The sequence below is a fragment of the Pristiophorus japonicus genome, chromosome 17 (assembly GCF_044704955.1).
Source record: "Pristiophorus japonicus isolate sPriJap1 chromosome 17, sPriJap1.hap1, whole genome shotgun sequence".
Classification (NCBI taxonomy): Eukaryota; Metazoa; Chordata; class Chondrichthyes; family Pristiophoridae; genus Pristiophorus; species Pristiophorus japonicus.
This window is the reverse complement of record NC_091993.1, coordinates 14,854,688-14,868,007: the sequence shown is the minus strand read 5'-3', so window position 1 is coordinate 14,868,007 and position 13,320 is coordinate 14,854,688. Positions and strand designations below refer to the sequence as shown.

Below are 13,320 nucleotides of genomic sequence, written 5' to 3'. Positions count from 1 at the left end.
GGAATGGTGTCCATGAGGAAAGGAATGTCGGAGGTAGTGGAAAGGACGACACTGGCAATGACATAGGCCATGAGGGAGGGCATGTGTGAGTTAGCTGCTACAATAAGGGAACACAATCAGGCCATGCGCCATTGACAGAATCAACAGCCACTCCCACTGCAATCCCCACACCAGCCTCTGAAGAGACCCAAGCCAGGCCCTCCACATTAACACCTGATGCCCTCCGCCCCCCCCCCCCCCATACCCCCCATGAAGAAGTGCACATTCACCGAGATGTTAGAAGGACTCAGCTTGGTACCAAGCCCAAATACACTATGTCACCGCCTGCGGGCAGGGGTGATGGAGAGTCCAAAACCAAGCGCAGCGGGCAGTCTTAGACTAAAGGGGTTGAGAGATGGGTGCAGCCTTTCTTTGCTGCTGTTGTTGATGTTACTGTTGTAACTGTTTTCAAATTGAAAGTTTTTTGTAAGTTATGCAAATTTACAACTTTATAAGCGATCTTAAAGAGTCATATCAAAGTAAAGTTTGATACAAAAATTATTTTATTACACTAAAGTTAAGTACATTGTAAACTTTTGAATAAAATATAGTTTACATTAAAACTGAATCATGTTCCATTAACACTACACAACATCAGCTCCAAAAAATAAACACGTCCATGCGGAATAGTTGTCACTGAGCCCTCCGGCATCAGTAAAGCGTTCATGCAAGAGCTGCTGGCGCAAGGCTTGAGCAATCGTTAAAGGAGCACAATGGCCCGCCCTCCTCCGACGTCGTGCTCCGGCCTCAGGCACTGGCATGGTTTCCTCATCCTCGTCATCATCATCATCCTCCTCCTCCACCACCTCCTCCTCCTCCTCCTGCTCCTCCTGCTCCTCCTGCTCGTCATCTACACCTTCCACATCATTATCATCAGCCACTCTCACCGAGTGCGTCTTCCACGACCAGCTGCTGCTGCCTCATGATGGCCAGGTTATGCAGCATGCAGCACACAACAGTGAACTGACCGACAATCTCCGGGGGCAGGGGGGGTTACAGCAAGTAGCCTCCGGAATGGTCCAGGCATCGGAAACACTGTTTTAAGATACTCCAGAAAAGTCAAGTTGCTCCAAAAAAAGGAGCAACGCCTGGGGCAAAATTGAGCCCTTTCTATCTACCCTATCAACTCCTTTAAATCATCTTGAACACCTCAATTAGATCACCTCTCCATCTCCAAACTCATTTTCCCCTTCCTGTGTTAGGTGAGGGATGTTGTGGTGAAAATGAGATTGTACTCAGATAACACCCCCTCCACCCCATGATCAAACCACCTACCAACACTCATCGTTCTATCTCACAAACGAAGCATCTCTGCCTCATCATAGGCCGTCCCCCAAACGAGGAGGACTTGCTTCCACATGAGTTTACAGATGTTTCAATGAAGAACCTGATGTTCCAGTCCTGAACTCCAGTTGAGGGGGTGGAAGATGCCTGTGCGTGGATTTTTTTTTTTTTAAACGTGTGGTGACCATTGCACATCAGCCTCCACACGGGCTCGAGAGAGCTAGGTCTTTATCTAGTGGCAAGGGTTAACCAGGACGACTGGAGACCTGCTCTGCTACACGGACCGAGCGCGCACATATCACAGTGTGGGCTGGCACCATCTCTGCAAATTAACCATAAACCCGGACTTAAACATGTATGGTTTAATCTTTGGACAAGCATTTTCTGCCAGAGGATCAACCAGGTAGAGCATTCAAAAGATCCACAACCACACACAAATGCAAAAGCTGAATGTCAGAAGATGATGAGAGTAACTATCCTCAATATCAATGGAGCAATCAGCCGTGTGTGGCACCACGGAGATTGCACTGAATATCCTACTGCTCCATCACAAGTGCACTGTGGCTGCGGTAAGTACCATCTACCACAAGCATTGCAACAACTTACAAAGCTTGTTTCGACAGCACCTCTCAGCCTCGCTGCCTGTACCACCAAGAACAACAAGAGTAACATCATAACCTCCAAGTTGCGTTCCAAGTCACAAACTATTCTAAAGCGGATAACAATCCCCATTCCTTCATCATCGCTGGGTCAATATCTTGGTTCTCCCTACCGAATAGCATTGTGCAAGTACCATCACCCCAAACATTTCCCACGTTCAAGGCGGCAGCCCACCAAAGCCTTCTCCAGAGTTGCGGCCCACCAAAGCCTTCTCCAGAGTTACAAGAGATCACTCATTATTGCAGTCTTCGCATCGGCCACATTCCAACAACAAATTAAAGAAACTCCACAGACTTTCAAACGTTCAAGGATACTCACAGGGATAAAGCAGTTTTCTGCATCACGATCATTCGATTTAATTCCCACATTACCCAAGTGAAGAATGGCTGCAAGAATATGGAAGATACCCATCTGGTAGGATTCATTAATACCTGCAATATTTTTAAAGCAATATCGTAAAACCAGCTACTTTGAAATTAAGCCCCATTTTGGAGGGGAAATCACACTCGGTGATATTAGCATACAAATTAATGTATTGTTAGGAATCCTGTGTTATTTTAACAAAGCCAGTTTTCAATAAATTGGTTGGCGGTGGCATTAATTAGCAGACAAATGAATGACACACATGCCAATAATGCTAAACATAATTTCATCTTTCAAGTCTTAAAGCTGTAGCTGCAACTTTCCTTTTGGGGACAGTCTGAAAGCTGGGATTAATTTGTTAAAGTGTACGGTCAGGAATTCTCACATCATGGCTTATCCCAAAATCATGGCAATAATGAATCACTATATTTGGAGGGAAGCCAGTACGAGAAAACCAATATGAACATTATCCTTTCCAGGAGGATATTTCAAAATTGAATGAGTGTTTGGAGCAAGAAGGTGCCAGTCCTAGTTTTATGCAACAAGTTAAAATAAATTGAGATAACGGCTCCTTTCTGAACTGCTGTGACATTCAGCACTCTCTTCCTTGGGAGTGTGCGCAATTTTTTAAAAAGCAATCTGTATTGATCTTGGCTCCCACGTACCTGGAAATGATTTGCTTCCACAATGTCTGAATCACTTAACAAGCAATGAGTGCAATAACAGAAGCCCAGGGAAAGGAGCTTGACTCGTGAGGATTAAGTATTTGAGGAATATATTAAGGAGCTGTTTCAGGTTAACATGCTTCAACGCAAAAGCAGCTCAGGCACCCCTGTAAAATGCCAACCGTTATTTAATTTTCTAATCTGGATCATTAGCAATTCCATCCAGTTAATGTTCAAGATGAGGAGGCATTCCTAAAAAGACATTATTAGCAAGATCCGACTGTTTAAAATCCAGAAGCTGAAACGTGAGATTAAAGCCAATGAAAAGGTTTCGATAGTTACCGAGTAAAGAGCAAGCATGCCTTGTGTTCATCATTTCTTTGGCATCATCTATTCCCTCAATGACTGGATTGCCTCCGAGATTTGTGTAGTGGAAGTTTTGGGCGTGGCCTGAAAGCAAAAGGACTCCATCAGTACAATTCAACAGCGTGATATTTTTCTACTGGGAGAAATGATAGCTTTTTGAATAAAGCATTTAAAAGATTACGTGCACAGCACTGCTACCAAAACCACACACTGAAGGTGATTTACAATATTAATACAGACAGCACGCTACATTCTCCTTCCAACTGGCGGGATGGGTGAATTACCTTCCGGAACTTGTGCCATTGGTGCAGCTTCCCAAACAAACTGAAGAGGGGAAAATATCGACTTGGCGGAGAAGCAGTTTGATGGAGCGACCATGACGAGGAACTGAATCCACAATGAGTCTAATGCGGAAGCAAAGGGCTTTTGGCTGTGATGTATTGTACTCAAGACATTTTGAGAAGCTGTCCCATACAGACTAACACACTGTAGATTTTCTTAATAAGGTCATCGTTGGAAGCAATTCAAAAAAGGACTTCATGGTGATGGCAAGCCACATGTTATTGCTTTCAGAAACTTGGGTTTTCACAACCTGGGGGCTGTTAGACAAATTAGGCAGCAAACTGCAGAAACTTGCAGAATCTGTTACAGGATGTTATGTCACATCAAACCATTTGCCCGTTATGACGCTACAGAGGGTTTTTATGTGGTGTCTCGGATAATGAGGGTGCAGTCATGGTACATGAAACCATACTAAAGATTCGGACAAGAAACATTACACAGGCCAACGACGTCCATCTTCCGATTAAGCTTTAAGAAGATTGGCCAGAACTTTAAATATGAATTTCTGCCCGTTTACTTCAGAGTGAAACCGAAAGCATTGGTCAACGTACTCAGCCTGAGCTCTTTGAATTCTGGCAAGTGTTTCGAGGCACACAGCTGGTAGAGGATGTGGTAATTTCTTTCAGCCTCGGCCTGAAAAAGAGAAGGGAGTCAACGGTTTAAAATATCCTTGTGTGCACAGTTCCACAGTAGAACTAAAAATACATTAATACCCAATGTCCTTATTCCTGTACAACTAGCTGCAACAAAACAGTCAATCATTTCATTTTTTTTTCAGCTCCTCCCAGCCCCAGTAGATTCCCTATTGCTGCCTTTCACCATCACACAACTGGGCATTCTGGACCGGCCCATTGCCACTCCACAGTGGACCAAGAGGAGGTCCACCAGTATTGGCCTGGGAAGTCTTTCTCCCCCCTCGACCCCCCCATCCAATTTTCCCTATAATGGAGGGTACTGCTACCTCAAAGCACCACACTCAACAACCCAGACAAGGCCATGCCAGATATCTTGAGAAACAGTGAAGGCCGAGATCTGAACTTGAGCACTGAGGGCGAGAACTGCTGGAGGCTATTGGCTGTCTACAGTTTGAATAGACCAGAAAGTGCGCCTGTACTTCAATCTATTCTGTATTCTCATTCCCTAATGGCTCCAAAACCCCATCAAGTGCTATTAAACTTCTTTGATCAATGACTAGAAGTTGTCAATATGTATATTGCGTATCAACACGATTCTGAAGATCTTCAAGGAATGCAGCTGGGTAGCACTTACCTGAAAAACAACTCTCGATTTTTCCAGCAGATAAGTTCTCATGTTTGCCCCGATGATGCGATATCTCTTGTCAAACCCGATTTCAATGTATTTCCCAAATCGGCTGCTGTTATCATTTCTGGTAGTTTTTGCATTTCCAATTGACTGCCAAGCAAAGAAAGACAAAAGGTTTCTACGCCACTCCGTAAAATGATCTTTTACCCAACGCTCATAACATGCTCAGTTGTACGACAGTTAGAGGGCTGTTCAAGCCTGTATTTCAGTGCCCAGGTGGAAGAAAATTCTCTTGACAGAATCGGTCACAACAGAACTGGCAAGTTCTTCAAAAAGAGTTTGGTTATTTACAGAAATTTTAGACGTGGATTAGTCAGAGAGACCCAAAAATAAATGGCTAAAAATACAATTTTTTTTGACAGATTCTTTAAATACAGACAACATTTCATGCAACATATTATTGTTCAATGCTGTGTTTGCACAACATATAGGAGCTGTTAAAGTGCAGTAATTTGAGGGCAAAAAGTTAACACCTTGTCATTTCACAACTGAGCTCAGCCCAAATCCAGCACAGGCTGATATCTCAAATCAGCTGGAGGTTTCCCAAGTGACATGAAGTTGGATCATTTTGTACCCAATCCCCAAAGGGTATGACGTGCAGCACAGAACTGCCCGATAATTCAGCACAATTGGTACACATTGAAAGTCTCAGTCAGCCCATAAGAACATAAGAATTAGGAACAGGAGTAGGCCATCTAGCCCCTCGAGCCTGCTCCGCCATTCAATAAGATCATGGCTGATCTGGCCGTGGACTCAGTTCCACTTACCCGCCCGCTCCCCGTAACCCTTAATTCCCTTATTGGTTAAAAATCTATCTATCTGTGACTTGAATACATTCAATGAGCTAGCCTCAACTGCTTCCTTGGGCAGAGAATTCCATAGATTCACAACCCTCTGGGAGAAGAAATTCCTTCCATCATGTTGATGGCTGCTGTGAGAACTATAAAAAGGTACACTCTTTTCCTGAGGCAGGTGTTGCAGCATGATGGGGTCAGATTTCCTCAGTGCTATTAGATTGTGAAAGTCCAGCTGGAATTCACGGTGTTACTAAATCAGTTGCGAAATGTAATTCATGAATTCATGAGAGCAACAAACATGAGCCTAGGAAACTACATAAAGGGGGCTGAAATTGCCTCCTTCCTCAAGGCTCATTACCACCTCTAAGAGGCTGTAACGGAGCGGATAGGCCTCACCAACCAGGGGCAGATGGATGGGCCAACAGGTCTTAAATTGCCCCGCCCACGTGTCCGCCCCGTCGGGCACGCACCGACCCCTTTCCACCCTGCGTGGGAAATTGCCCCCCGGGAGTGGTAAGCCGCCACTCGGTGCCCCCGACAGCTTTTCCCGGCGGGAAGTCGTCAGTGACTGGGCGGCACGTCCACCTTTAAAGGGGAGGGCGCACCACCGCGGCCGCCACTTTGTTTTAATGGTCGGTCGACTCTGAAGTCGGCCCGACAATGGTGGCCACAGGTTCTCCCGGGCCGCCAACAGGCATCCTGGCTCCCACCCTTGGGTACCAGGCCGCTGGCCCGGCTGAAGCCTTCCCTGGTGACCCAGTGAGCGCCACTAAAGTGGCTGCAGAGCTCGCGGTGACCCTCCCCTTTAAGTGACGGTACGCGTCAGCGCGCGGCACGTCCGCATCGTGCTGACATCATCAGCGCGGCGCTGATGACACCAGCCGCCTTCAGCCCCGCCCCCAAAGCACTTCCGCCCCTCTGCCGCCCCCAACGCCACCCCGACAAATTTTAACATTTAAAGAGGCCTATTTCCTGCTATTCTCCACCCCATGGAAAGGCGGAGGGCAAGTTCCACCCCAAGATGTTTTACAATCATCATTAGCCCACCTCCATTTAATAATTTTTTAAAAATGCAATTTCTTTGTTCCTCCCTCAATGTACCATTTCCGAAGAGAACTCTGCCAACTCCAGAAGCGCAGTTGAGGTTCCCTCAAGCCCCCGAGAGGCAGTGCTTTGCACTTCCTGCAAACTGAGCGAGACTGAGAATCCACCACATGGTGAATCTCAGGCACCAATCACAATCCTATCACTCCGTCACACAGTACGTCACTGAGCGGCCTTACAGTCAACATTTTCAGGAGTTTTATTTCACACTGGTCCAAAACCATAGACCAGGCCAAACAACCATAAACACAATCAATGTTAAACTAAACTGAAGATGAAGGGTTGGGTGTTGCACGAAACTGCTGACGAATGCATCACCTCACCTCATTCCTCAAAGTCTGACCTTCACAAAAAGGCAAGAATTCAGTCCAAATGACAAGGTTGTTGGATTATATTTATTTTTAACTGCTTTCACACCACGAAAAGGCTGAAGTGCAGAAAATATAGGTTCGAGTTGAACCATTTTTAAATTGAACTTGAGACACCAATGAAAGGGATAAGAATATAAGAATTAGGAGCAGGAGTAGGCCATTCGGCCCCTCGAGCCTGCTCCGCCATTCAATAAGATCATAGCTGATCTTCTACCTCAACTCCACTTTCCTGCACTATCCCCATATCCCTTGATATTCAAAAATCTATCTATCCCCATCTTGAATATACTCAAAGACTGAGCATCCACAGCCCTCTAGGGTAAAGAATCCCAAAGATTCACTGCCCTGAGTGAAGAATGTGTCAAGTCACACACAAATATACAATGTGTGTCAACTGCAATGTGCGTGGCATTCTTTTCCAAATCTGCAACCCGAGGTATATTCAGCCATTTACATTTTGCAATGGAGCTGCGGAAACCAATGTCTCGGCATGTACTGGACCTGATCACAAGGGAATTCCTTAACGTGCAATTGTATTTCTTCATTTCTTCCAAAAGGTAACTGAATCACTTGAAGAAAACGCACAGGAAAAGCAAACTTGCAACGCAAACTAACCCCAGAACCTTGGTGTTCTTGCTTCGCATGTACAATTAGCAATACTTCACACACATCCCTGGTCTGAGGTCTTGGTTAGCTGCACACGCATCACATACCAGAGACATGGCGAAGTGGTATGACCAATTGAAGCAACCGGCATCACATTTACAGCTGTCAACCAGAACGGTTCCTGTTTTAAGCCATTTACGTTGCTTCCGTTTCTTTTGTGGCAAACAGTGACACACTCCCAGAGGCTGGATTTGCCATAATCCCTTGAAATTGGAATGCTTTCATTGATATTCACCTGACCAATCATCGGTCTCAAATTTTCAGCATCTACATTCTATCATTCTATGCCATTACATGTGGCCAGCAAACAGAGAGGCAGAGACTGCCAGTGCTGTATGGAGTTAGCATCACTGAAAATATAAGTCGAGTTTTGGTGCGTAGTGGATTTGAATGATAAACCTGAATCTCCTAGCTCACGCCAAGTCCCGCTCACCCATCACCCCTGTGCTCGCTGACCTACATTGGCTTCTGGTTAAGCAACGCCTCAATTTCAAAATCCTCATCCTTCTTTTCAAATCCCTTCATGGCCTCGCCCCTCCCCATCTTTGTAATCTTCTCCAGCCCCCACAAACCGCCCCCCACACCCCACCACGCCCCCCACACCACCCCCACCCCCCACCCCCCGAGATGTCTGCACTCCTCTAAATTCTGCCCTCTTGCGCAACCCTGATTATAATCGCTCCACTATTGGTGGCCGTGCCTTCCATTGCCTAGGCCCCAAGCTCAGGAACTCCCTGCCCAAATCATTCTGCCACTCTACCTCTCTTTCCTCCTTTAAGACGCTCCTTAAAACATACCTCTTTGACCCAAACTTTTGGTCACCTGCGCTAATTTCTACATTTGCGGCTTGGTGTCAAATTTTTTCATCTCATATTACTCCTGTGAAGCGCCTTGGGACGTTTCGCTCCATTAAAGGTGCTATATAAATACAAGTTGTTGTTGTTGTAGAACATGGGGGCCAATTTTTCACACTGCCCATTTTTTGGCGCAGTTGTAAAGGTATGTCCAATTTTTAGTGGCCAATTGCGCCAAAAAAAAAAGTTGCAAGTTTCGCCAGAATAAACTTTCATTTTGGAGCTCTGTGCTGAAAAAGAGGTTGCCAGGGTAACAAGAGACACACTGAAGGGTTGAGGCTGCAAAGTGAAACATACAGGATGCAGCAAGACATAAGCAATTGTAGAGCCCCGGTGTTGCTGTCATCCCAGGCCGAATGCCCCTTTGCCCCCTCCCCCCCCAATCCCTATCCGGTGCTGCTCTTATCCTGGGCCAAAAGGTCCCCCCTCCCCCCCCCCCCGCCCCCTGCTCACATCCCGGGCCGAATGGTGTGTTGTAATAGTACGTATTTGTCTAACATGACCCATTCTACAGAACAAAATCCCACAGTACCTTCACTGTGGAAGCAGATTCAATAATAACTTTCAAAAGGAAATTGTAAAAATACACAGGGCTATGGGGAATGGGGCCTGGGGATTGGGACGAATTGGATAGCTCTTGCAACAAGCCAGCACAGGCACGATGGGCAGAGAATGGCCTCCTTCTGTGTGGCATCATTCTATGATTCTATTCTAGTTTCTGTATTTTATGCAGGATCTTTACTCCACTGTGTACTTCACACCAAGTTACGGATAGCCCTCTATCTGCAGTTCAACACATAATACTCAAATGGAATACATCCGCATTTTGCTCATTACCAATGCCATACTAAGCATTTCATCTAGAGACTAGATTCCAAAGAAGTCTGCAACAGTGGGAGTTTAAAGAGTAAACAGGACACATCCCCTCAGTTATCACCCATGCAGCATTTATCTTCTCTCGGCAACAGATGGCACGGGCTCGATGGGCCGAATGGCCTTCCTCCGTATTGTAAGCTTTCTATGATTCTATAAACACCACAACCTCATGCAAGACCCAGTAACGCACTAGCACAGTGGGCCAGTGATGCTGCAGCTGTATCACATAGCACCCCAATTCTGAAATGTCAAATGACCAGCTTCATCACCTTCTCACTTTTCAGGCTTTAGACAATAGTGCTGGTTTTATTCAGCGACTGCAGGCAATGTTTCACTTCTTCAATGCCAGCTGCAGCAAGTTATCAGTCACGAGTGTATCATAAGGGTTAAGTTTATATATATTATATATACATTTTATTTTATATATATATATATAATATATATATACACACATACATATATATTTACACATACATACATACACACACATACATATTTATACATACATACACATACATACATATATATTTATACATACATATATATTTATACATACATACACATACATACATATATATTTATACATACATACACATATACATATTTATACATACATACACATACATACTTATACATACATACACATACATACATATTTATACATACATACACATACATACATATTTATACATACATACACATACATACATATTTATACATACATACACATACATACATATTTACACATACATACACATACATACATACACATACATACACATACATACACATACATACACATATATATATATATATATATAATATATATATAGATATAAATATAGATATATATATATTAACTGAACACACACACATATATATATATATATATATAAATATAGATATAAATATAGATATAAATATAGATATATATATATTAACTGATGGGGAGAGACGTGTGACGTGCCATGCTGATGACTCTGAGTGTCGGCTACTTCGCCCCGCCCCCACTTCCACCCCGATGATGAGGCCACTTCCAACCCGCTTAAAAAAAAAGCCCTGAAGTGCTGGATTTGTCCGGACTGGCTGCCCCATGCATTGGAGCGGCCGGAACATTTCAACTCATTTCAGGCGGTGGGCAATTTCGGCCCCTTCATTATTGTTAATAGGAAACAGCACTTCTCCCCCCCCCCCCCCCCGCCAAATAAAATGATCCAATATATGCTGCTCTTGTGCGTAAACTCTGAATGTGTATAATTTACAGAAAATCCATGTATTCATCTGATAGGAGCACAAAGATGTGTGCCACTTCTGTCAAATTACACCTCCTGTGATGTTGGGCATGGAGGAGTTTTTTTTTAAACTGCTTACATCATATTTTATTTTCACAGATCAATCTTGTACTGAAGCAATTTGCCAGAACCCAGCCCAAACTGAATGAGCTGTTCAATGGCAAGTACATGTTGCCACCTGCATTGAGCACTCCCTAAACACTGTGCTGCTCCCTTACCATACAGAACAGAGATGTTGCTGAATCTGAATTAGGTCTACAACATTCATTGCTCATGTTCAGCCTTCCTGATGTATGTTTTTTCTGTACCGTGCTAATTTATCATTTTCCTGTGTTGATCGCAAACCTACACCAAGAGCCAGGAGCTCAGCTACTGGGGTTAGAAGACAACTCTTGTAGTATCTCATCTACAATGTGACTCCAACCTCAAAGTTCTGCCTTCCTCTCCTGAATGCACACACTCAATTTGAGGTACAGGCTTTTGGGGGGGGGTTAAGGCTACCCCCTATGGTACTGCACCTATGTAGTCATCCTTCATCTGTGATCTGGCAGAGCATTGGCAAGCTGTCGCATGCAAGTCTAGTCCTGTCCTAGCATTCACTCTTCAGCAGGGTGGGAACCTGGCTGCTTATTCTGCTCCCTCGCCCAGAGGCAATAGAGCCGAACTGAAATATCCCTAATGCCACACAGAGCAAACTCAGCATAGGCGGGGAATTGATCAGTTCCATACAACACCAGGCAATGCAATATAGCCAAGGAGCTATCTGGGGAGCCAAATACATTCTTTCAAGCAGACTTCAAACATTTCTGACTCTGAAGTGCATATTGGGATGGTATTTTTTTTTTAAAGTAAAGACTTTGGGTCGAAAAAACAATTTTTTAACCTCATTTTAGAAAAATTATTTTTCAAATGCTCGGTGGTGAAAAAGTGAGTCGTTGGCAAATGTGGACGATATAGAAGTGTAGCGTTCCTTGAAGCACCTTCTCCATTACACTTCATTCCGTGGGGCTCTCAAATCTCAGTTAACTTTGGCTCTATCCTCCAGTGCTCTTCATAGCCAACACCTCTTCTTGCGAGAATTTTTTTTTTTTTTTTTTAAAGTATTGACATATGTTGCAAGACTTCTGAAGGCACCTGCAACTGGAGTGAATGCTCTGACTGTAACTGTTCCCATTGTGAATAAAACATAATTCTTCAAAAGCCCAAAGATCACGGACTGCTCTCTGATTTGCTTTTGCAATTCTGCCTCAGGCAATATAAATATCTCAAGCTTCAAAGACAACACTTTCTCGACAACTCGCCGCACTGCAAACCAGACAGCAGACACCTTCTGGGAAATGACAGCGACCACTGTGCAGCCAGTCTAAGATCACGTCACAAGGCTGAGGTCAGCTGATAAGCAAAAGTAACAAATAAATAAAGGGTAAGCAGACCATCAGTAAAGGGGGGGAAACGCCCATGCGATTCTCTTCGGTGCAGCGAAGTTGGCATGTACCCGAGTGGAGAGATTGAAGTTTTCACAAATGTCAATTCTTATAAGTGGTTTGCTTAGGAAGCTTTTCAGAATTCTAAACTTTCTAAAAAAATGTCTCAATAATGTTTCAATGCTGGAATTTGAAAATGGGAGCCTCCCGGGTCACATTCAAGAGAACTACATGGACCCAAGCCACAGCAGGGATACTTGTCTCGTTTTACACAGAGTGAACGTTATAGAAACATAGAAAATAGGTGCAGGAGTAGGCCATTCGGCCCTTCGAGCCTGCACCACCATTCAATAAGATCATGGCTGATCATTCACCTCAGTACCTCTTTCCTGCTTTCTCTCCATACCCCTTGATCCCCTTAGCCGTAAGGGCCATATCTAACTCCCTCTTGAATAGATCCAACGATCTGGCATCAACAATTCTCTGCGGCAGGGAATTCCACAGGTTACCAACTCTCTGAGTGAAGACGTTTCTCCTCAACTCAGTCCTAAATGGCCTACCCCTTATCCAAAGACTGTGTCCCCTGGTTCTGGACTTCCCCAAAATTGGGAAGATTCTACCCGCATCTAACCTGTCCCGTCCCATCAGAATCTTATATGTTTCTATGAGATCCCCTCTCATCCTTCTAAACTCCAATGTATAAAGGCCCAGTTGATCCAATCCCTCCTCATATGTCAGTGCAGCCATCCCGGGAATCAGTCTAGTTAACCTTCGCTGCACTCCCTCAATAGCAAGAACGTTCTTCCTCAGATTAGGAGACCAAAACTGAACTCAATATTCCAGGTGAGGACTCACCAAGGCCCTGTACAATTGCAGTAAGACCTCCTATACTCA

General features: G+C 44.4%; 1 protein-coding gene across 4 annotated transcripts in view; it reads right to left on the bottom strand.

The window, feature by feature from the left end:
- Positions 1-13,320, bottom strand: part of myo5aa (myosin VAa) — a 203,929-nt gene that overhangs the window by 101,339 nt on the left and 89,270 nt on the right. For all 4 annotated transcript variants that reach the window (XM_070858409.1, XM_070858410.1, XM_070858411.1 and 1 more), the window contains 4 exons: positions 4,989-5,132; positions 4,271-4,352; positions 3,354-3,461; positions 2,302-2,414 (listed from right to left, as the gene is read on the bottom strand). In XM_070858409.1, coding sequence (XP_070714510.1) covers positions 2,302-2,414; positions 3,354-3,461; positions 4,271-4,352; positions 4,989-5,132 — 447 coding nt within the window. The remainder of the gene's footprint in view (positions 1-2,301; positions 2,415-3,353; positions 3,462-4,270; positions 4,353-4,988; positions 5,133-13,320) is intronic.